The sequence below is a fragment of the Meles meles genome, chromosome 21 (genome assembly GCF_922984935.1).
Source record: "Meles meles chromosome 21, mMelMel3.1 paternal haplotype, whole genome shotgun sequence".
NCBI classification, from domain to species: Eukaryota; Metazoa; Chordata; class Mammalia; order Carnivora; family Mustelidae; genus Meles; species Meles meles.
The window spans coordinates 16,299,249-16,323,871 of NC_060086.1; the positions used below are offsets into that span (position 1 = coordinate 16,299,249).

At 56.4% G+C, this 24,623-nt stretch overlaps 1 protein-coding gene across 2 annotated transcripts in view; it reads left to right on the forward strand.

Annotated features, from left to right (window-relative positions):
- Positions 1-489: 489 nt before the first annotated feature.
- The window catches only part of ADAP1 (ArfGAP with dual PH domains 1), a 51,051-nt gene continuing 26,917 nt past the window's right edge, over positions 490-24,623 (forward strand). The window contains exon 1 of one of the 2 annotated variants that reach the window (XM_045994135.1): positions 490-778. In XM_045994135.1, the coding sequence (XP_045850091.1) occupies positions 697-778 (82 nt within the window). In that variant the 5' untranslated portion in view covers positions 490-696. The remainder of the gene's footprint in view (positions 779-24,623) is intronic. The other variant, XM_045994134.1, reaches the window with a different exon arrangement.

Here is a 24,623-nt window from a genome sequence, read left to right on the forward strand (position 1 = left end):
GGGACACCCGTTACCTGTCCCCTCTGTCTCTCCCCTCTCTCTCTCACTCCTGGGTCCCTGCCTCCTGACATGTTGGGGCTTTATTCCTGGCATGGGGACCCCACTGTGGTGTCCCTCCTGTGGCCGCTGGGGCCTGCTGGCCATCTCCTCCCTGGGGCAGGGATGGTGTGAGCTGGCACCCCTTCCCTCAGCCCGTGCGCCTAAGGGCGGGACCGGCACACAGTAGGTGTCCAGGTGCTTGCTGCTTCCCACCCCCAGGAGCTCACGGAGGAGCCCACCTGGGCCTGCTCAGGCACCCCACTGGTGGGGCTGGTGGCGCTGTGCTCAGATGGGGGTGGGCAGCGGGGAGCCCGCCCGGCTGGTCCCGCGGCGCGCGGGCTGGGAGAAGGGTTGGGCGCGGAAGGAGGCCGCCCGCCCGCCCGCGCCGCTGGGGGCCGCCCGCGGGCCGTGCCGGCCAGAACGCGCGGTGCGCCCCGGGCCCCGCGCCGGCACACGCTCAGCGGCCGCGGCGGAGACACCAGCGGCGGCGGCGGCGGAGCCGGGCCCGGCGGCAGGAATGCGGAACCGGCGCGCGGGCTGAGGCCGCCCAGGATGGCGCAGGGCCGCGGGCGGCGGGCAGCCTGCGTGGGGCCCTAGCGCGGCAGGGCGGACGCTCCGGGCCCCGGCCCGGCATCTCGGGCGGGCGGCGTCGCGGCCATGGCCAAGGAGCGGCGGAGGGCCGTCCTGGAGCTGCTGCAGCGGCCGGGGAACACGAGATGCGCCGACTGCGGCGCCCCGGGTAGGTGCGGCCGGGCGGGTTCGTCCGGGGTCGCGGCCGGTCCGCGTAGGTGCGGGGCCGGGCTGGCCGAGGGGCCGGGGGGATGCGGAGCGGGGCGGGTGCGCCCCTGTGAGGCGCTGGCCGGGGTGGGTGCGGGGCCGGGATGGGTGCGGCCCGGGGTGGGTGCCGGCCTGGATGCCCGCCCCGGGGACTGGGAGGAGAGCTGCGGCGCCTGCGTGGCCGGGGGCGCGGGCCTGGGGTGCACCTGCATGGAGCCGGACGTCGCCTCCCAGCGGCCCGGGGCCTGCGGCTGTGTTGCCTCCCCTCCCCCCTTCTCCCCCACCCCGCGTGTCTCGCTGTCACCCGCGGACCGCCGCCGCGTTGCGAAACGTCGGCTCGGCAGAGAAAGAGGAAATCGCGCCGGGCGGGTGTCTGCAGGGAGAGAAAGGGCAAGCGGCCCTGGGCTTCTCTGTGTGGGTATGGGTGTGGGGGGGTCCACCTGGCTCCCCGCCACCTGGAGGTGACGTCATGGCCCCCCACCTGGGGCCACCCTTTTGCACATGCCCTGAGCAGAGGGCTGCGGGGGGAAGGCCTGTGGGTGAGGGCTCTCCTGTCCCCACCCTGGCAACTGGCTGCTCTGGGCAGGTGGCCAGTTCAGGTGGGGCACCAGGGCCGTCCTGCCTGTAACAGGCTCTCAGTCTACCTGCGCCATCCTCCCATCAGGCATCTCCTGGACTTTGCTCCTGGGTGGCCCTGCTCTGGGGTGATTTCCACGGTGCCAAAGGCCTGAGGAGCTTCCTATCCCTTCCCGGGGCGATTTGTCCTGGGATTGACAGGAAAAGGGCAGGCTGTGCTTCCAGGCTGACAGGACCCTGCTTGTGAGCCATCAGCAGCAGCCCCTAGTCCTTGTGAGGGGGAGGTTGGGGAAGGAACAGCCCCTAGGGCTGCACCTGCTCCCGCCGCCCCCAGGAAGAGGGCAGCCCTGCTCAGGGGCTGTTCCCCAGGCATTCAGGGGGACACTGCACACCCGACTGGGGGCTCCCAGCTCAGACTCCTCAGAACACACCTAGCTTACGTCCCCCAGGGGCAGGGGCTGCGTTTGTCCTGAGACAGCAGTCGGAGACACGCAGCCTCTGGGCACTCCAGAAGGGACCCAGTGGCCCGTGCTCCTCTGTTGCCCACCCACTGGGCTGGGGGGTGGTCTTTGGCAGCCCCAGGTCCTGGGAATCCGCTGGTCAGCTGCGGTGTTGCCAAGAGAGTCTACACCAGGAGCTTGAGTGTCCCGGAGCCGCCGACAGTCTTCTCTGGAAGCCAGGCAGGCTGCAGTAGCCTCTCCCCCAGCCTCCTGTGCCGGGGAGCTGCAGGGCCCACCGCGATGGTGCCAGGGGCGTGGGGACAGCATTGGCACCAGCATGGTGCTCTGCTCCTGCCAGCTGGCTGGCTTGGCTCACTCTCCCCGCCTCCCTCCTCAAGACCTGAACTTTCACTTGTTCCGGAAAAAGGGACGCACCAGGGAGAGATCACAAGCATGTTGAGCTCTCAGCCTGTGGCAGGGGCGGGGGGTCAGGGGCCGGAGAGCTGGCCCTGTCACTCTCCTTCTGAGTTACACTGCTCAGGAGCTGCACCTTTGGAGCCAGAGCCTCCCTCTAGTGACCTCGGGGGGTGGGGGGTGGGGGTCCAGCCTGGCAGGTGGCAGGCTTCCTGGCCTCTTGGGCCCTGCAGGGACCCCGCCCCTTGCAGCGAGCACTGCCATGCCCAGCCACCCACTCAGCCAGAGGCCACTGCTCCAAGGCAGGCACACTGGGCTCTGGAGTGGTCTGTTCTTACAAGTCCAGCTTTCCCTGGCATTAGGCCAAGCCTCTGGGTTTTTAGAATTGGCCCATGACACCAGTGTCTTGCCTTATCTGTCTGGCAGCCCTGTGGAGCAGGCAAGATGCTGGCAATCGCCCCCATTTCACAGCTGGGGAAACTGAGGCTTTGGAAACTTGAGCTGCCTTGGGGGATGTGGGGCTTCAAAGGACGTGGTGTTATAGCTCTTCCCCCCTTCTTGACCTCCCCTCTGCTCCAGGGGTGTTGGGGGCGAGGTTTGCTGCCCTGCGCCCTCCCTTATGTCCCCCATGGAATGCACGCCCACAGTCTCCACTGCTTGGATGAAGCCGCCTGGTCTGTCCAGGTTCTGTGCCTGCCACAGCCCAGACGGGTGGCTAGGGGCCATTCTGTGGTGACCCGGACTGGCTCAGGGCTGCCCTGCCTCACCATCGCCAGCCAGGAGCTGGCCATTGCCGGGGGCAGCTGGACCCTGGACTGTGGGCCAGCAGGCCAGGATGGGCCACCTATAAGCACCAGGCCTGGAGGGCTTTGCAGAAGATTTGGGCAGGCCTGGCCAGGGGGCTCTGTGAGGACTTCCAGGAGGGAGGCAGCCTTGGGGTTGGGGGTGTGCTGTGCCCACAGCCCTCACAGGACCTGTTCCAGTAGTGGGCTGCCCTCTCCTTTGAGCATGGGACCTGGGTAGCAGCCTCACAGAGAAGTGGCTCTCATGACAGGCCTGGGGGACTGGGTGTGTATGGGTCCCTTCCTCTGCAAGGCTTGGATTGGGTCTCCATCTTGGGGGTGGAGAGGGGCAGCTTGGCACATCCCCCAAGCTGCCTACCTCGTCAGGACAAATGACAGTCTTTCCCTTGAGCCTCAGGTCCGATGTTCCCGGAAGACTTGGGGGCTCTCACATCTTCAGTTGGATTTGGGTGTGGATGATAACCTTGTGGTCCTTTGATGCATGTCACCTGGGCATGAGTCACGTGGAAGCACCAGGTAAAGCCAATCTGGGAGCACCTGGGCCTCTGACGCACGGGCGGCTGGGTGAGGAGGTGCTGGTTTCTGCCAAGACGGATGGTTTGGGATGGCTGCGTGGAGGCCAGGCTGCTCCCAGCACGTTTCTGGAACCGGGCCCCGCGGGTCTGACTCTGGCCTGGGGGGCCCGTCCTGGCAGCTAAGCAGCAACCTGAGTACGTGCCCTCGCAGCCCCACCGGTGACCTCAGAGCGGAAGCGGCTTGCTCAGCCCTGGAAGGCTTCATGGCGGACAGGACCTTTGGGAACTTGCTGTAAGCCAGGACAGAAGCGGCTGGGGTGTGTGTGTGTGTGTGTGTGTGTAGTGGCGGGTGTTTCAGGAATTTGGCCTTGTTTGGAGAGCGCCCCCTGGGTGGGCGCGCGGCTGGCTGGGGGCTGCTGAGGAGAGGGCTGGGCGGCTGCACCCATCTCTGGGGCAGAGGCCCACCTGGTTTTGGGGTTAAACCAAAATTTTTTTTAAAAAGATATCATTTTAAACGTCTTTTCTTTTTTTAATTAAGATTATTTGGTGGGGGAGAGAGCACGCCTACACGTACTTGCAGGCGGGGGCACGAGCACGGGGAGAGGCAGAGGGAGAGAGGAAGCAGAGACTCCCTGCCAGAGCAGGTTGCCTGAGGCTGGTCCGATCCTGGACCAGGAGATCAGGACCTGAGCCAAGACCGAGAGAGTCGGAGGCTCACTGATTGTGCCGGCTGGGCGCCCCCACTGTGGCCGCCCCCACTGTGGCCGGCTTAGGTGTGCAGGGGTGTTAAGTACGTTCCCGTCCCTGCGCCCCCTCCCCCGCATCTGGCTCCAGAGCCTTACCATCCTGTCAATCGGAAACACAGGCCCCCACGTACACCTCAAGCCCCACCCACGCCTCTGGGTCGGTGGTCTGATGGCTCCCGGACCTCGTGGGAGAGGAGTCCTGCCGTGTCTGCCTCGTGTCTGGTGCATTCCCTCAGCATGGGGTCTGCGGCCGTCCACGTTCGTGTGGCCGTGCGTCTGTTACATGGACGCTCCCCCCTCCGTCCGCCGTCTCCCCAGGACACCTGCGTGGCTCCCACCTCTTGGCGGCTGCGAGCGCCGGGCTGTAAACCTCTGAGAGGGCAGAGTGAGAGGACTAGGATGGCTGGGTCACAAGGTGGCTCCTGGCCTGACGGGGTGCGGGACCCCGCGGGCTGTGCTCCTCGGCCCCAGGCCAGCAGGCCCCTCGTGCAGCGTCCTGGCGCCGTGTCTGGGGGGCTGGGGAGCGGCTGCCCCCACTTCCACCCCAGCAGGGGAGGCCCAGCCAGGGCCGCCAAGCCGGGGGACACTCACTAGACTGAGATTGCCCCAGAGGGATGTCAGCCGCTGGGCAGGCCCGGGAGTGTGTGCTGGGCCTGCGCTGCTCCAGGATACAGCTCCTGGAAGGGGGACAAGGGCCCTGTACTCAGGCCCCACCCTCCTTGCTGGCCATTTGTGAAGCCCTGTTCTGACCAGGGGCCTGCCAGCAGCGGTCCCCCATGCCTGGGAGCCGGCTCCTGGGTCCCATTTCCCCGTGAAGGAGCCAGAAGGGGCTTCACCAGCATCCGAAGGTGGCAGGCAGGGGCTGTGGGTTTGCCAGCTGCCCTCCTGGCACAGGCTCCCTGTGGTCCCATTAGACCTGAGCGGTGGTGGAGACGGCTCCTTCCCCCTTCTTTCTATTGTGTTAAAATACGCATCACCTGGAGCGGACAGTCTTACCTGTTTGGGTGTGTCCATTTCAGAGGCTTCAGCACCTTCCCCTCCATGCAGTGGTCACCACTAGCGGTCTCCAGAACTTTCCATCTTCACCAACTAAATCTCTGTCCCCACTAAACACTCACTCCCCCTCCCCAGCCCCCCAGCTGCCCTCTAGGGTCCCTCAGAGAAATGGGGTCCCACACTGTTCCTCTCGTGTCCGCGGTTCCCTCCCTGTGGTAGCAGGTGGCAAAATTCCTTCCTTTTTAAAACTGAAGTGCGATTCACATGGAGCCTGATGTTAGTGTCAGGGCTCAGCCCACCGATCCGGGATCTGTGTGTGTTGTGAGGGATCGCAGGAAGTCTTGTGAACGGGTGTCCCCACAAACAGTTACAGCTCCGCACAGTGTTACTGGTCACATCCTGGGACCTGCTTAGCTCACGCCCGAAGTTGGTGCCCCTCGACCCCCTCAGTGCATCTCATCCCCACTCCCCCCCTCTCCGAAACCACCAGTCTGTGCCCTGTGTCTGTGAGCTCAGGGTTTTTTTCCTTGCATAGGGTGTTTTTCTTCCTGACTCATTTCACTTAGCATAATGCCCTCCAGGTCCCTCCATTCTGTCACAAATGACAAGGTTTTCCTCTTGTTTATGGCAGAACAATATTCAGGGTGTGTGTACACAGCGCCGGCAGTGTCCCCTCGCCCATCTGTGGGCGATCAGCTGCTGCCGGGTCTTGTCCGTGGTGAACAGCGCCACGGTGAGCCTGAGGGTGACCACGTCTTTTCCAGTTAGCGTTTTGGTTTCCCTCGGGTAAATCCACACAAGTGGAATGGCTGCATCTTACTGTTGTTCTGTTTCCTCTTTTCTGAGGAATCTCCACACCGTTCTCCGCGGTGACTGCCCCGATTGGCTTTCCCCTCAGCAGCGCCGAGGGTTCCCTTTCTCCACATCCTCACTCATGCTCGTTCCTTCTTGTCGTCTGGACAGTGGCCATTCTGACAGGTGTAAGGGGGACGGCACCGTGGTACTGCTGTGCCTCCCCTGAGCACCCGTGATGAGCTTCTCATGGACCTGCTGGCTGCCTGTGCGTGCATCCCCTTTGGGAAAATGCTCTCTTCAGAGCCTCTGCCCCGTTTTTAATGGGTTTATTGGGTGTTTTCCTTGTTTTGTTTTGCTACTGAGTTGTGTGAGTTCTTTATATATTGTAGATATAATTATTAGACGTGATTTGCAAATGTTTTCTCCCATTCCACAGGTTGCCTTTTCCTTTTGTTGTTTTCCTTGGCTTTGGTGGGCTGTGCAGAAACTTCCCAGTTGGATGCCGTCCCATTGGTTGCTTTTCCCTTTTGTTGCCTTTGGTTTGGGTGTCAGATCAAAGAATCCTCACCAAGACCCATGTCAGGAAGCTCACTGTCTCTGTTTTCTTTTAGGAGATTTATGGTTTCGGGTCTTACACTCAAGTCCTTAATCCATTTTGAGTTGATTCTTGTGTACGGGGTGAGGTAGGGGTCCAGTTCCTTTCTTCTGCAGGAGGCTGGCCCATTTCCCCAGCACCGTTTATTGAATGGACTGTCCTGTCCCCATTGTATATTCTTGGCTCCTTTGTCATAGATTAACTGACCCTGTATGGCCGGGTCCATTTCTGGGCTGTCTCCTCCGTTCCACTGACCTACGTGTCTGTTTTTACGCCAGGACCGTAGTATTTTGATCACTGTAGTTTTGTAATATGTTTGAAATTGGGAAGCATGAAGCCACCAACTTTGTTCCCCTTTCTCAGAATCACTTGGTTATTTGGGGTCTTTTGTGATTTTATACAAATTTTAGGATTATTTGCTCTGTTTCTGTGAAAAATACCATTGGACTTTTGATGGGGATTGCATTGAACTGTAGATTGCTTTGGGTAGTACGGATATTCGAACAGTATCAATTCTTCCAGCCATGAGCAGGGACCATCTTTTCATTTATTTGTGTCTTCGATTTCTTTAAGGTTTCATAGCATTCAGGACACAAGTCCCTCACCTCCTGGACTGACTTTCTTCCTGAGTGTTTTGTTTTTGATGTACCTGTCAGTGGGACTGTTTTCTTAACCGGTCTTTCCCATGGTCTGTTATTAGTGTGGAGAAACCCAACTGGCTTCTGTACGTTGACGGTGTCCTGTAACTTCACCAAATTCATTGACCCGTTCTCGTGGTGTGTCTGCGTGTGTGTACACATGTGTGGAGAATCCATAGGGTTTTCTACACATAACGTGTCATCTGCAAATAGTGACAGTTCTACTATTTTTCTTTTTGGTTGTGATGCCTTTTATATCTTTTCCTCCCTGGTTGCTCTGGCCGGGACTACCGGTACCAGATGGAATAAAGGTGGAGAGAGGGCATCCTTGTCTTGTTCCCGAAATTAGAGGAAAAGCTCTCAGCTTCTCGCCGTTGAGTGTGATGTGAGCTGCGGGCTTGTCCTGTGTGGCCTTCATTGTGCTGAGGCACGTATCCTCTGTACCCACTCTATTCAGGTGTTTCTCACAAATGGATGTTGAATTTTGTCAAATGCTTTTACTGCTTCTATTGAAATCATTTGACTTTTTTCTTTCATTTTGTTAGTGGAGTGTATTGCATTAATTGATTTGAGGATGCCAAATTGATTTTTTTTTTCTCCCTAAGGACGTAGAAGTTTCTTGAACACGCTGCAAGGGAGCAGCGGGCAGGACAGCAAAGGAGAGACTGCTCGAGTGGATTTCTTGATCCAAACTAGCATCCCTGGAGTAAATCCCACTCGAACACGGTGTACGATCCCTTAAATGTGTTGTTGAAGTCAATGTATGAATATATTATTGAGGACTTTACAATCTGTGTCTGTCAGGAATATTGGCCTGTAATTTCCGTGTCCTTGTCTGATTTCGCCAGGGTACTGCTGGCCTCATGAAAGGAGTTTGAAAGTGTTCCCTTTTCGGAAATGTTCTATTTTTTTATATTACTTGGTATTACTTCTTTAAATGCTGGTAGAATTCACCAGTGGGGGCACCTGGGTGGCTCAGTGGGTTGAGCCTCTGCCTTCGACTCAGGTGGTGATCACAGTGTCCTGGGACCAAGCCCCATGTTGGGCTCCCTGCTCAGTGGGGAGCCTGCTTCCCCCTCTCTCTCTCTACCTGCCTCTCTGCCTACTTGTGATCTGTCAGACAAATAGTAAATAAAATCTTAAAAAGAAGAAAAAGTACCTTTAAAAAAAAAAAGAATTCAGCAGTGAAGCCGTCTGGTTCTGGAGGTTTCTCGGAAGGTTTTTGATCACGGATTCAGTCTCCTTGCTTCAGATTCCCATTTCCTTGATTCAGTCTTGTATGTTCCCAGGGATTCACTAGTTTCTTGTTCAGTTTGTGGTGTGGGGATGTCATTATTCATAACCATCTCGTACGACCCTCAGTGTTTCCACTGTATCACTCCTAGGTCTCCTTTATCATTTCTGATTTTATTGATTTGAGTCCTCTCTCTTTTTTTCTTAGTGAATCGAGCTAAAGTTTGTGAGTTTTGTTTGACTTTCCCAAAAAACAGCTCTTTGTTTCACTGATCGTTCTATTATCCTTTTGTCTCTCTCTTTTTTTTTTTTTTTTTTTTTTGGAGAGAGAAAGCACATGTGTGTTGGCAGAGGGGCAGAGGGAGACAGAGCCCCAAGCAGACGCCACACTGTGCTTGGAGCCCAACGTGGGGCTCGATCTCGTGACCCTGAGAGCCCAGGCCAAGAGCCGGATGCTTCCCCTGCTGCACCCCCCCCGCCCCGGTGCTCCGTCTGGTCTTTCTCCGGTTTCTTGCAGTGCGGAGCTATAGCTTGTTTTTCCACAGACTTTTCTTGCTTCTCCAGGCAGACGCCCCCCACTGTGGACGTCCCTCTCACAATGGTAGTCACTGGGCTCTCTGAGCTCCCGTGTATTCCATCTCCACGTGTCTCAGTTTTTGATTTCTCCCTTGACCCACTGGTTGTGCAGTGGCATGTGCTTGGATCTCCACACACGTGTGAATTTCCCAGTTTTCTTGTAATGCATTTCTAGTCTCACACCGTGGTGCGGGAGATGCGTCATGTGATTTCCGTCTTCTGAAGTTTATTAAGCCTTGTTTTGTGGCCCAACAGGGAGACCTGTGGTCTTAGGTTTAGGTCCTTGATCCATTTTTGAGTTAATTTTTGTATATGCTGTTGGGTGAGGGTCCGGCCTCACTCTTCTGCATGTGGGCGTCTTCCCAGCGCTGCTTATCGAAAAACCCGTCTTTTCCCCATTGGATGGTCTTAGCGTTCTTGGAACAATGCAGAGGTTAATTTCCTGGCTGCTTCTGTTCCGGGGGTCTGTATGTCTGTTGCTCATGCTGGTGTCACGCTGTTTGGATGCCTGCAGTTTATTTATTTTTTAAGATTTTATTTATTTATTTGACAGAGATCACAAGTAGGCAGGGTGGGGGAGGCAGGCTCCCCGCTGAGCAGAGAGCCCAATGCGGGGTTCTAACCCAGGACCCTGGGATCATGACCTGAGCTGAAGGCAGAGGCTTTAACCCACTGAGCCACCCAGGCGCCCCTGCCTGCAGTTTAGTATTGGATTTTGAGTCATGAGGTGCAAATCTTCCAGCTTTGTTCTTTCTCCAGATTGTTTTGGCTCTCCAGGGCCCCTAGAGATTCTGTGTGAATTTTGGGATGGGCTTCCCATTTCTGCAAACTATGTCACTGGGATTTTGCTAGGGATTGCACTGAGACTGTAGATTTGCTTTGGATAACACTGACATTCTGACGGTATAAAGTCTTCCGATCCATAACATGGGGTATGTTTCCATGTATTTATGTCTTTGACTTCTTTCCAGAAATTTTATACTTTTCATGAGACAAGTTGTTGTTGTTTTTTAAATTTTTTTTTTTACCTACTTGGTTATTTCTTGAGTATTTTACTGTCTTTGATGTTCTCGTAAGTTGATTTGTTCTTGCAACTTACCTTCAGATGGCTCCTTCTGTACAAAAATGCAACTGACTGCAGCCCCTGGCTGGCTCAGTCAGTACCGCATCCGGCTCTGGATCTCAGGGTGCTAAGTTAGAGCCCCATGTTCGGTGTAGAGATTACTTAAAAAATAAGTAAATAATAAAAAGTGGCGTGTTTTCACGTGCTGACTTTGTGCCCCCTTCCTTTGTCGGATTCCCTTACTCCGACAGCTCCTTCCTGGAGTGTTCGGGTTCTCTGCATATGAGACCATGCCCTACGCAGACAGATCGTGTTGCTCCTTCCTTTCCGCTGTAGATGCCTCTTCCTTCGTTCTCATGCCCGGTGGCCCCGGCCGGAGTTTCCAGGACTGTGTGGGATGGAGGTGGTGAGGGCGGGTGCCCCCCCTCGTTCCCGCTCCTTGAGGAGGAGCTCTCAGTCCTTCACCGTCGAGGATCACGTTGGCCGGGGGGGGTCTTCCGAGATGGCGGTCAGTGCGTGGAGGTTGCGCCTCCTGTTCCGGTTTGCTGAGTGCTTGTACGCGAGCGTCGGGTTTAGTCCAGCGCTGTTCCTGCATCAATAGAGACGGACGATCGTGTGGGCTTCCCCTCGTGCTGGCGTGGGGCGTCACGCTGGTGGGTTTTCAGGGGGGCTCTCCGTGTGTTCCACGAGTAAAGCCGCGCGTTGTGGTGTGTCGTCCTCGCTGTACTGCCGAGTCCCGCTTTCCAGAGGTCCATTGAGGGTGTAGCCTCCGTGTTCACAGGGGTCACTGGTCTGTGATTTTCTTGTGGCATCTCTGGGGTTCTGCTGGCCTCGTCGGATGAATTGGGAAGTGCTCCCTTTCCCTCAATTGTTTTTGGAAAGTTTGGGAAGGACAGTGTTGGTCCCTAGGGTTCGGTAGAACTCACCAGGAAAGCTGTCAGGGCACGGCTGTTCTTTGTTGGGAAGTTTTGATGACGGATCCAGTCTCCTTACTGGTTCAGAGGCCCATTTGGTCCTGGTGGGTTTTCTGTTTCCAGGAACGTGTCCACTTCACCGAGGTGACCCCGTTGTTGGTGTACGGCTGTTCCCAGCACACTCTCCTCGACCTTTTCATTTCTGGTAGCAGCGTCCCCAGCCTTGTGTCCAAATGTCATGACTTGAGTCAATTTCTTAGTCTCTCTAGCTCAAGGCTTGCCAATTCTCTGTTCTTCTCGAAGAAGCAACTCTCGCTTTCATTTATTTTCTCTCTTGGTTTTCTTTTCTCTATTTCATTGATCTCTGCTCCAATCTTTATGACTTCCTCCCTTCTGGCAGCTTTGGGCTCATTTGTTCTTTGTCTGGTTCCCTCAGTTGTGAGTTCGGTGGTTGGGTTGACATCCTTCTTGTTTTGTGACGTCAGCACTGATAGCTGCAGAGGTCCCTGTTAGCACCATCGGCGCTGCGTCCGTGTTCTGGTGTCGCAGTTTATTTCCCTTCCTCTGATTTCATTTCGTCTCTAATTTCCCTTGTGATTTTTTCCTCGATCCACTGGTTGTTTAAAAGTGTGTCACGTTCCTGCCACGTTGGGAATGTTCCCATTTTCTTTGTGTTGACTTCTAACTGCACCCTGTTGTGGCCGGAGAAGATGCTCTGTGTGAAATCTACCTTTTACAATCGATCTGCACTTCTCTGTGACCTCACGCATGGTCGGTCCCGCACAACGGCAGGACGCCCCGCGGGCACGAGGGAGGAATGCGTGTGCCATCCCGGTCGGGTGGGGTGTCTGGTGGGATCTGGTTGGCTGTTGTGTGATGTCCTCTCTTTCCTCACCCCTGCGGGATGTTTCTGTCCGTCACTGTGAGAGCAGCATCGCGGTCTCCAGCTGTCATTCTAGGCTGGCGATGTCTCCCTCCTGTCCCACCGGGTTTTGCTTCCTCTGCTTTGATGGTCTGTCTTTAGGTGCATACGTGGAATCATTAGATCTTCTTGCTGTATCGAGGCTTTTACTCACATAGACTGTCCTCCTTCGTCCCTTGTGGCCTCTTCCTGACTTAGTCCGTCTGTCTGATGTTCGTGCAGCCACTCCAGCTCCCTCCTGCTGGCTGTCCATGCACAGTGTCCTTTCCCGTCCTTTGACTTTCAAGCCTCCGTGTCTTCAGATCCCAGCCGAGTCTCTCAGGGAGGCCAGTGGTGGCACCACGTGTTTCTGTCCATCCCGCCGTTCTCGTTGACCGGGGAGGTTCCTGTAATGTAAGTGCTGGTAAGGAGGGACTCCCTTCTGTCTTGTGCCCTTTGTGTGTGTGTGGCCTGCAGCCTTTTCTCCCTTGGTTGCTGCGGTCCTGTCGTCTTCTGTGTTTAGTTTATGTGCAATGTTTGAATTCCCTCCTGATTTCCTTTTGTGTATTTCCTATAGCTCTTTTCTTCCTGGTTGCCATGGGGATTACATGTAACATCCTAAATTTATAACCTTCTAAATCGAATTTATAGTAGTTTAACTTCAGTAACGTGCGGAAGCCCTGCCCCGCACAGCTGTCTGCACAACCCCCTTTTGGTTGTCAGTGTCCCAGGGTTTCATCTGTACACACCGTTGCCCCACGACATACAGTTCATTCATTCATTCGTTTATTCGTTTAATCATTAATTCATTTTTTTAAAAGTAATCTCTCTACCCAACTGAAATCAAGAGTGACATGCTTCCCTGACTGAGCCAGTCAGGTACCCCCATAAATAATAATTATTTTAAATGCATTAGTCTCTTAAGTTATGTAAAACAAGATCTGGAGTTAAATACCGAAGTTATAGTAGTACTAAGTTTTACATTAATAATTTTTTGATCAAATGAGTTAGTCTCTTGTATCCTGTAGAAAACCAGTTTTATTTTATTTTTTTTAAAGATTTTATTTATTTATTTGACAGAGATCACAAGTAGGCAGAGAGGTAGAGAGGGAGGAAGGGAAGCAGGCTCCCTGCTGAGCAGAGAACCCGAGGCGGGGCTCGATCCCAGGACCCTGGGATCATGACCTGAGCTGAAGGCAGAGGCTTTAACCCACTGAGCCACCCAGGCACCCGAAAACCACTGTTTTAATACCATCCAAAGCCATGTGACCCCTGTTATACTGACACTAGCTTTCGTCGTTGGCCATGTGTTTACCTTTCCTGGGATCGTCGTTTCTCCGCGTAGCTTTGTGGCGCTGCAGCTCTGGTCACAGACTCCTTCGACTCTTGTTTTTCTGGGAACATCTCGATTTCTCCCTCACATCTGAAGGACAGTTTTGCCAGAAATAGGATTCCTGGTTGACAGTTTTTCTCCTCTGAGCACTTGGCACATATCAGCCAACTCTCTTCTGGCCTCTGAAGTTTCTGATGAGAAATCTGCTTCTCATCTATTTGAGGATCTCTTGTGAAATCACATCTTGAGGAAACCATCACAAGTGGCTTTCCTCCTGCTGCCTTTGTGATCCTTAGGTCTGGGTTTTGGATGCCGAACTGTCATTTTCCTCGCCGTGTGGCCTCTTGGTGTTCACGTGGCCTCATAGAGTTTTGCACGCCTGTCTCCTCACACCGTGATTTCTTCATATCTTCTCCCTGCTCCTTCCTCTCTCACTTCCTCCGTGTGTCCCACGCACATCCCTTGGCTCCTTACGCTCTGTTCACTTTTCTTCCGTCTTTTCTGCCTGTTCCTCGGCCTCCGTAACTTCCATTGTCCTGTCTTCAAGGTCACTGATTCTTTCTCCTGGCTGCTCAGCTCTGCCTTTGAATCCCTCTGGTGGACTTTCTACTTCAGTTGCTGTGCTTTTACATTCCAAAGTTTCTCTCTGGTTTCTTCGTAGCGTAGATTTTCTGTCTTTATTCCTATTTCCCTTTTGTCTGTACATGGTTTTCTTGACTTTCTTCCCATATGGCATTTGTTCTTCAAGCATATTTTCAACTTCTTTGAACATCTGTGTAATAATATCTGCCACTAAGTCCTCGACGGTGACAGATTCTGTGCTTCGTTCCGTTCCTTTGAATGGCCATGCTTTTCTCCCTCTCTGTATGCCTTGGGATTGTTTTTGTTGGACATTTGAAACTAATAATGTGGAAACTTGGAAATCAGATTCTCCCCTCTTCCCAGGGCTTGCTGGCTTAGTCACTGTCTTTGTTTTGTTTTCACTGTTGTGGACTACCTGCCAGGGATCAGCCTGAGGTGTAAACTTAATGTCTTCTTGGGTCTTTTTCCCCTTGTTTATTTATTTTAGAACGAGAGCACATGAGCGAGAGGGGCAGAGGGAGAGAGAGAGAATCTCAAGCAGACCGTGCGCTGAGGTGGAGCCCGGCATGGGGTTTGATCCCATACCCTGAGATCATGACCTGAGCTGAAATCAAGAGATGGAGGCTCAGCCAACTGAGCTGGTCTTTTCTAAGCTTTTCTGTGGTCATTCGTAAATGTTGCCTGTATGTGCAGCTGTCTTGAGTGTCCCAGTCTTTAATGCCTGGCTTCCAAGGGTGGGGGGCCCCAGGCCTTTAGATCCTTGGAAGTCACTTGAGCTGGAGAGGAGTGGCTGCCTCCCTCCTGGGCACTGGCAGCAATCCGTGAGCAGAGCACAGACCTGATACCTGGAGGACAGGGTCCTCGCTGCCCATCCCAGCCGTGCATGGCTTCTTCAGGAGGACTGCACATCTGCCTTCCCGGGGCCGGGGGCCCAGAGGTAGCTGGTCCCGAGCGATCCTTGCCAACCACCCTTCCCCTGGTTCCAGATTAACCCGAGCTCCTTCTGCAAGGTCCTGTGTCTTTCTCTAGAACATTTAGCTCTTCGGGCACAGGCTTTGGTGGAGGGATAGGTTGTACACGGTGTGATGGGGGAGGGCAGGAAAGACAGGTTGATGTGGAAGGAGATAGGCATGGACTAGTGGTCCCCGGTGTCAGAGCAGACCGTGGGTGAGCGTAGGTACTGAGGGGCCAAGTGTGGGTTTACTGGCAGTGGCCACGGTTAGGGTGTGGTCCTGGGGTGTGGTGAGGTCTGGGGCTCCCTGAGCAGGGAGATGTCACCAGAAGGGGGTGTGGGGATAGGTGGGTGAGAAGACCTTGGGGTTTTTGGTGCTGGGGTTATCCAGCATTCTCCGCAGAGGAGGGGAGACAGCTCCCCCAGAAGAGGGGTGGGCAAAGCAGGTGCAGTGACCCCCGCCACTGTGAGCCGTGAGCTTCTTGTGCTCAAGGGAGAAGCAAGGAGGCGAGTGTGTCCAGAGAGGAGAGTGGGGGACAGGCTCACCAGAGGTGTGGCACACGCAGAGCCTTAGTGCATGCTGTAAGGATGGGTCCTGGGCCGACAGAGGTGAGGTGGACGCTGGGAGACCATTAGGGGTCTCTGAGTGGTCCAGGTGAGAGGGGACAGTGGCTCAGTCTAGCACGCTGGCAGGGGTGGAGTGGGAAGTCCAATCCTGGATATGTTTTGAAATTTGGGGAGCAGAATGTGCTGGGACATGGGGTGTGGGGTGCAGGACAGGAAGAGATGGGAACACTCTGGTTTAGAGCCCAGGGCGAAGGCAGAAGGGAGACCAGGAGCTGGTTGTGAGGGGCTACAAGTGAGAAGTTGCCGCAGACCGTGAGCAGAGACTCGAGCTTGAGGAATGTTTTGGAGAAAGTGGCTGGAGGTAGACAGCAAGTAGCCAATAGCTGATGATGTACGTATTTTTTATTACTGTTTTTTTTTATACCCTGAAGTGAAATTCACATAACATAAAATTGACCATCAAAACCCAGCAGAATCCAGTGGCTTTTAGAACATTTCCAGTGTAGTGTGTGACCACCACGCGCACTCAGCTCCCAAGAACGGTTTTGGCAACCAGGAGATGAGATGGGGAGGGTTGGTCCAGAGCCTGGCAGTGGGCAGGAGGAACGCCAGGAGATGGGTGGGCCGGTACACACTGCCCAGCCCAGGAGGGACCCGGTGCCTCACCTGCAGGCCAGTGGAGTCTGTGTTGGCGTGGGAGGTACAGAGGATGGAGGGGCCGTGGGGTCAGGAGAGGGGCTCCAAAATCTGGCAGCAGGTGCCCTGAAGGGGGGTATTCCTGGGAGGGGAAGGAATGTGCCAGAAGCAGGCGGGAGGGAAGGCTGTGGAGAGAGGGACATCCTTCAGGGGCTCACGAAGCCCCTGCCCCATGGATCTGTGGACGGCCCCCTCTTTGGTGAATCCTTGCAGTGTGTGAGGTGTGGAAGCAAACACCCTCCACCCTCCTGCCCCGCACCTGTGCCCTCCTCACTCCTGGCCTCAGTGTGGGATGGGCAGAGTTCTCAGGAGTCGGCCACAGGGCCCTGCCAGACCCATGCTTCCAGGAGCGCTCCCTCCTCCCTGCGGGGCCTAGATTGGGGGTGACATTGCCTGCTCAGCCCGGCCCGGCCCCAGGATGTGTCTCACCTGCCCAGATGCCTCTCTCTGCTCCCGGAAATGGGGAGGGGCTGGGTCACCTCCACACTCCCTGGGAGAAGGCAGGGGGTGGGGTGGAGGAGGCAGGGGTATCTGGGAGGAGCTGGGAGAAGGCTGGCGGCCTGGGTCAAAGCCTGTCCTGGCTGGCAGGTGTGATGTCACCCACTGCACAGAGGGCAGGGCTGTGGCCTGAAGGTGTGCCGGGTAGCCCAGTGTCATTGGTGTGGTCCTGGGGCTGAGCAGGAGTAGAGAAGAGGACTCACGCTCGGCCCCTCTCTGCCACCCTGCCTCTGTCGGCATCGCCTCTGTCTGCCTCCCCCAGACCAGCACATGCCCTGGGGTGTGGTCTGTGCTGGGGGCCACGGGCCCTGGAGGCCCACTCCAGGCCACGGGGTGAGGAATCCCCAAGGTGGGATCCTCTGGTGCCCAGAGAGAGGATGGGCAGGCTTGGGACGGCTCCCTGCACTGTGGGGAGGGGGTGCGACCAGAGCAGAGCCTGGAGTGGCATGGGGGCCCTGCTGCCTGGGGCTGGGGGTCCTGGTGCTGAGATACCCCCGCCCACCGCCCTCCTGCCCTGGAGGGGCTCTGAGCTCCGGCGCATGAGGGTCTGTAGCCATGCAGACCGTCATGCCTGGACCGTCTCTCCAGGCTCCGATGCGGAGCTGTGGGTGTGCACGCAAGCGGGCGGACCTGGCTGAGCTTCGGCAGCCCAAGAAGAAGCCACAGGTGCAGCCCTGTCCGTCCTCTTTTGGGGACCTCTCACCAGCCTCTGTCTGGCCGGCTGTGTCCCCCCACCACCCGAGGGTGCACACAGATCGGCTCTGGAGTCCGGGCCCTCCTGAGATTCTCCCCAGAGTCTTTCTCAGGGCGGACAGCAGGGCTTGGATCCCAGGCAGTCCCGGTCCATGAAAAGTAGGCACCCTTCAGGAGAAGCTCCTGCTCCCATCCCTGATTCCTACAGAGGTACTGGGGCTGCCCTGTGAGAGGTGAGGGCGCATGTGGGGCCAGCTTGCCGGCACTCCTCTCAGCTGTGTCCCTTGTGATCCCAGAGAGGTGACTGCTTGCGGCGGATCTCTGCTAGGCAGGGGCACCCAGACCAAATGTAGTGCGACCATTAGCCTGAGGTTCGTGGGAACCACAGTGGGCACACAAGGTCACAGTGTACCGCTTGCGTGAGCCCGCTGGTGTCTCCCCAGCACACGCCTGTCCCGGTGCAACGTGGGACGGGGTAAAGGCGCCCCTTCCTCTTCTGCCGGAAGGCTCAGAGCCTAATCGGGTGTCAACGGGCTCTAGGGAGCCCTGCCAGCCGCCAGCAATTCCCATGACCTGCCGTGAGCAGTGGTCTTGCCTGTAGACCTGGCCAGATGGCCCAGCGGGGAGACCGCCTCCACCGCCAGGACCCGTCTTCTCCCTCCTCTGCCTGGCACCTGCCTGTGTCACACCCGTGAAGGAAGGTAGTTCAGGGGGGTGGGGTGGGATCTGGGAGACCAGTGCTGGTCTGCTTCAGTCTGCCACTGGGTGACCTCAGGCAAGTGTCTGAGCCTCTCTGAGCCTTATTTGTCTCACTCTGTGCAACGGCACTAAGGGCAGGCTTGGCCTTGGCTGGAGCTGTGGGACCAGGTGAGCCGAGGTGCTCAGGCTTTAGCCCCCAGGGAGCGTGATGAGGCAGCAGTGCGCCTGCCCCAGGCGGACGGGATGGCCAGGGAGGCTCTGGAGGGTGCCCAGGACATTCCTGCTTCCTTCTCTGAGGCCAGGCCCCTGAATCAGCCAACAAGGCCCTCAGGTGCCCACTGGACATAGCCTTTGGGAGAGTGTGGCTGCGGGTCTGGGAGAGGGAGAGCGTATCTCACAGAGGAGGTGGGTTCCTGCCATCCCTGCAGAGCACGGGGGCCCGGGGTCAGAGGCCCTGAGCTTTTCACTCCTCCAGGCTCTGGGGGAAGCCTGGGGCCCTAGACACAGCTTTCTTAGATTCACCCTTCTGGTGGTGTGATTTACAACAACAAAATGCACCCCTTCCAGGAGTGCAGGGAGCTGCGAGGAGAGCACGGGGCCTTCACTGCCACGCACCCTGCGTCCCTGCCCCAGCAGACAGATAAGAACACGGGGCCGTGTTCTTATCCAGCTGGAATGGTCCTTCGCGCCCTTTGGACACACGCCCTCTATCAGATACGTGATCTGCAACGTTTCTGCCGGTGTAACTCGTCTCCACCAGCATCCTTCCAAGAGCAGATCTTGTCTCAAAACTCTGATGAAGCTATCTTATGTATTTGTTTATTTGATTCTGTTTTACGTTTTCTGTGACCAAAAAGTCTTTGCCTAACCCAAAGTCAGATTTCTTTTAGAAGGTTTATGGCTTGGGTTTTGCATTTAGCATGACGATGCATTTTGAATGACTTTCTGTGTATTCTCTTTGTGTGTTACATTTGTCAATGGCAGGAGGCACGGATAGAAGCTGCGGGTTTCTGCCATCTAACAGATGACGGTTCTTTCTCCACTAAACTGCCTTTATACCTTCGTCAGAGTCTATTTCCGGGCTGTCTTTTCTGTGCCATTGATCTCTTTGTTTCTATGCCCATACTGACGATAAGTCTGACTTTACGATTAATTCTAAAACCAAGCAGTGTTAGTCCTCTGTTTTTGTCCAAAGTCATTTTGGCTACTCTGGGTCCTCTGCATTTGCATACGAATTTTAGAATCAGTTCGTTAATTTGTATTTTAAAAATCCTGCTGGAATTCTGATCAGGATTACATCGAGTCTGTAGATTAATTTGGAGACAATTGATATCTTAATGACATCAAGTCTTCCAACCCACGAGAGTCCTCTGTCTTTCACAACATATTTAAGGGGTCTGAGACCTTGTCGTGGTCAGTGTGCCGTTTGTGTATTTACCCGAGGTATTTCATTTTTTTAATGCAGTTATAAATGGTGTGGTTAACCTTTCATTGTAGCAAAATACATATAACATGAACCTTTCTACTTTACTCTCTTTTAAGTATACAGTTCAGTAGCATTTAAAACATTCTTGTTGTTGGTCAGCAATCTCCAGAACGTAAACGGTTTGGTTTCCAGCTGCTTGTTGCTGAGAAATATGAATTATCGTTGCTACTTCTCTTACGTCCTGCAGCCGTACTGGTTCTAGTACTGTTTCTGTACAAGCCTTCAGACTTTCTACACTGATGATCATGTTGTGTATGAATAAAAGAGGTTTTATTTCTTCTTTCCCAATCTGGAAGCTTTTTATTTCTCCTACTGCCTGAGTGCCCTGACTAGAATCCCAGTTCCGTTCTGAATAGAAATACTCACTCAGGACAGACGTTCCTGCCTTGGTCCTGATTTTAGGGGGAAGCGCTCAGTCTTCCTCCAGTAGGTATGACGTCAGCTCTTTCGTAGATGCTGGATACCAAGTTGGGAAAGTCCCCCTCTACTCCTAGTTTTCTGAGAATTTTTACCAAGATGGTACATTTTGTCATGTGCTTTTTCTGATCTATGGACACAGTCCTATGGTTTTTCTTCTTTAGTCTGTAAATATGGTAATTTGCAATGATTGGTGTTCAGATGTGAAGCCAGCTTGGCATTCCTGGTACCAATTGCTGTTGGTCATGGTTTTTATCTTCCTTGTATATTATTGGGAAGGCAGACCTCCTTGTGGGCATGTTTTCATTTCACTTTGCTGAGTACCGAGGAGCAGAGCTGCTGGTTGACAGGAGAGAGATTTTAATTAGGTGAGCAACCGCCACACTGTTTTCCAAAGTGAGTTGAACCCACTTAGACCCGGGTACGCGCCCCCGGAGAGCCCCAGCGGCCCCCATCCTCGTCGCTGCACATCGGTCCTGCACATTTTAGCCCTTTGCGTGGGTGCAGAGCAGCCTTCCATCCCCAGAGCTTTTTTAAAAAGGCACATGCGATAATTTGGTGTCATCTAGTGTCTCCATTTCTTAAGTTCAGGCTTCCTCGAGCCCTCCTTGGAAGCCGCCGCTTGAGCCATGGTTGCGGGCATGTGTGCCTGTCTCCCCGCACCCAGGCTGGGTGGGCCGGGGGATCCCGGGCAGCTGCGGGATGCGAGGGCGGGGTAGAGCGCCTCCTTCAGCCTAGCAGCCCTGTTGTCAGATGAGTATTAGCGGGGGCTGTGCCCTGCCCCCTCGGATCCCCTGCCTCCCTCCGGCTCACATCCGTCTCCCCCTTCTTTCCTCCAACACGGGGCTTGGAAAATGTTTTCTTAAAGGACCAGAAAGTAGACATTCCAGGCTCTGCTGGCCATGCCGCCTCTGTCACAAACACCCAACTCTGCCATCCTGTCGCAGAAGCAGCCCCCAACAAAGATGTCAGTGATGGGCGTCGCCGTGTGCCAATAAAACTTTATTTACAGAAATAGGCCTGAGAGCCACAGTTTGCCAATCCCTGCTGGAGTGCTCGGGAAACAGGTCTTGCAGCACAAAGACCGCCTTGTCCCAGAGCCTGTGCCTAAGGAAGGGGGGCGGCCGAGCGCGAGTGTTTGGTGGCTTGGCTCAGCTCATCTCAGAATTCCCACACAAGTCAGCGAAGGCTGTGAGGAGAGAGGCCCCGGCTGGGGGTTCACACTCAGAGCAGATGTTAGTGAGTGGTGGAAAGTGGGGTCTCTCCTGCACCCTAGTCACTTTCCCAGCTGGGCTCATTCTGCAAGTCGCCATTGTTGTCCCATCTCACAGAGGAGCAGAGTGAGGCCCAGAAGGGCTGCTGCTCGCCCAAGACTCCATGCCTGCCGGGACTTTTGTGCACAGCTGTTGACTGAGCGGCGTTGGTGGCGGTTTTGGGGAAGACAGGCATAGGGCTGCTTGCTCATTCATTCGTCATGAGCACTTGAGCCCCTGGTTCTGGCTAGGTACTGCGCTGGGTCCTGGGGGCGCCTGCAGTGGACGGGGGACAGACTGTTAGCCAGGCCAGCGGCTGTAAGGGCCCCACAGCTCAGAGGCCGCACTTACTACTTGCTCAGAACACAGTGCTTTCCAGAGGGACCTGGTCCCTATTCTCTGGGGCCTCTCTGCTCCAGAGAGTGACTCGGGCCTCCACCCCCACCCGTCAGCCAAGGATGGGGATACGGAGCACCATGGGTGGGCAGTGGCCATCAGCCAGGCCTAGAGGGCCACGGGTCCCTCTGATCCCATTCCACAGGCCAGAATCAGGGCCGACTCCCATGAGGCTGGGGAGTGTCGTGCTCTGTGACCCCAGGGAGGAGGGGAAACAGACTCAGGTGAGCCCCAGGGGTCTCTGCCACAGCCCTGTGCTCAAGGAGGGCTGGGGAAGTAAGTGTCTGAAGCAAGTCAGGCCATGTGTGCCGCCCTGGGAAGATCGGCATTAACTGAGCATTGCGTGTTGCAGGCCGCTCCCCGCTGCGGTCCGTGTTCGAATGGTCTCGGTGTCCTTGATGAAGTCTGTCCACTGTGCAGAGGAGAAACTGAGACACAGTGCAGTGAAGTCGTTTGCTTTGGAACACACAGCTAGGAAGAGTGGGGAGGGGGTGGACCCAGCCCGTCCGGCTCAGGTGGCGGTCTGCTCAGCTCTGGAGCGAGTGTGACAGGGGCTATGGGGTCCTCCCTGGTGAGCGGCCAGTGTGGCCGGTCGGAGGGGGGGTGGCGCCCAGGCGTTTCCTGGTGAGTGTGAACGGGGAGGGAGCCACAGGCCCCCAGTCTAGCTTTGGGAGAACACCCGCTGCCCTGCCCCAGTGTGATTTTTCTGCCGGGGATCTGCTGCTTGGGCGCCCGGCTCCATGTCTGGCCGCTCCTGCTGGCGGCTCGCTGCAGGAAGGGCCCGTTCTCCCAGGACAGCGGTGCCAGGGGAAGGGTGGGAGCAGCCCAGAGCCCCAGCCCGGCCGGTCCACATGGGTCTTTCCTGCTCACGTTCCCTGGACCAGAGGAGAAGCTCATTTCCCGGTAGGACAGCATTTTCTCGAAAAGGGAGTGGCTCCTGGGGCCCAAGGAGGGTGGGTGCGCCCAGGCGTCCAGGCCAGCTGCCGAGGGTGGGCTGTGGCTATGGGGCAGGGGCCTGACATGGGGGAGAACCAGGGGCCCTGGCGTGCCCTTTGGCTGCAGCCAGGCATTTTCTTGAGAATGATCCCAAAATGCAGGGGATGCGTCTTCTGAGAGTGGGGCGTCGAGGTGAATGGTTGATTCATGCAGAGCCGTGGAACCCTTGTCCTATTCCCTGCGTGTCCTCTGCGCGCTCCCTGCGTGTTCTCTGCATCCCCAGGTTCCTGTGGAAACTTGGGTCACGTGTGGGGGTCTTCACGTGTGTCTGTGTGCTGCTGAGAGCGCTGTGGCGGGAGGCTGGTCTGTGGCTCTCTGCCCCCCACCCAGCCCTCAAGGAGGCATGGAGCTGGGGCACATGACCTTCTCCCCACCCGATCTCCCCTACTGCTCCCTCTCTGGGCTCCCCTGCATGCCCGTCCTCCCTGCCCTGCGAACCCCAATACGTTGGAAGCCTGCGTTCTAGCTGCGGTCAAGCCCTGTGGCTAAGATAGCTCCCTGGGTCAGTGCTCAGGGCAGCAGGGTGGTGTCCCTTATTGTCCCCCAAATCATCACCCTGGGCCAGTGGGAGGGAGCTCAGGGACATGGCTGTGGGGGCCGTGTAGACACCTGGGACCGGGCTACTGGGAGGGGGCCCAGAGCACATTTGGCGCCTGACCTGTTTGCATTCTAGGGGTTGGGACAGGCAGTGCTCAGTTAACAGGCAAAGAAGGGCCACACCAGCCTGACAGATGGTGTGAAGAATTGAGAAGGACGTCATGACGGGGGACGCACGAGGGGGTCTCCAGCTGGTGGCTGGGGCCCTGCGAGGGGGACATTTGCACAGAGCTTCACAGAGGAAGGGGCCGGCCAGGCATCGGGGGCTGGAGCAGTGCCTGGGGAGGAGCCAGGAGAGGTGGTGAAAAGTCCCCGGAAGGTCCCAAACAGAAACTGACGTGATGTGATGCTCTGGCTTCCTGTGGGTGTGGGCAGAGCAGGCAGAGGGGCCGTAGGGGGGACAGCAGGGAGCTGGGGGTGGATGGTGGGCATGTCCGGGACGGTGAGGGGAGATGGGCTGGTGGTCCGTCCCGCCCCTCTGCTCACAGCTCTTCCAAGCAGGGCAAGGCCCCAGAACCAAGGCCAAGGCCGCGGGCTCCCTGGGCTGGCCCCAGTGGAAGGCTGATGTCAGCCAACCCCGCACAGGATGGAGGCGGGGACTGGGGCCCCAGTGGGTCTCAGAGCACCAGCCTCCAAGTTCCTGGGCAGGAGCCTGCGTCGGTGTGTGGGGTCACTTCCTCCCCCCAGCACCCCCAGACTCACCAGGAGTCCCACCCTACACCAGCCACCCCACCCCCTAAACACGCATCGAGGTGAGGGCTGGGAAGATCCCCAGCCCCCACGGACAGGCGGCCCGTGGTGCTCGGCATGGGGCCCACCGGTGACGTGGCTGTTTTTCTCCTGAAACTTCTCTATTCTGGGGGCCACTTAGAAGTGACCTGCCTTCCTGGCCTCCACTTCCTCTGGCCGGACCCCAGAGCAGGTTGTACACCCCATGGGTGTCGCGGGGCTGGGGACAGGGACACTCTGTGCTCGGCTGCCAGGTCTGGAAAGTGAGCAAGGCCTGTAGCCACCAGGACCCCTGTGCTCACCGGCCCCCACGTCCCTCTTGGATCTCACAGCAAGCCCGCCCTTGTCTCCTCAAACAGGCAGGGAGGGAGGCTGGGGCCCAAGGCATGGGCCCGTGCCCTGGGGCCACTGCAAGGCCAGGGCCGGGCACCCCCAGGGCCAGAGCTCTAGAAAGCAGGGGTGCCTGGTGCCCCAGCCCCTAACACCTGTGCACACACATATGGGCACACACCCTGTGACACGCCTCTAGCGTACACACGGGCACACCCAGACAGGCATACGCCCCCTGTGACAGGCCTCTCACGCAGTGCTGGGACCTGTGGGCCCGCCTTTGGTGTCTGAGGAGAGGCCTCGGATTCCTGGCCTCTGGGTTGAAACCAGCCTGAGGCAGGAGAAGCTTTTCTTTCGAGTGGAAGGTGATTCCCTCCT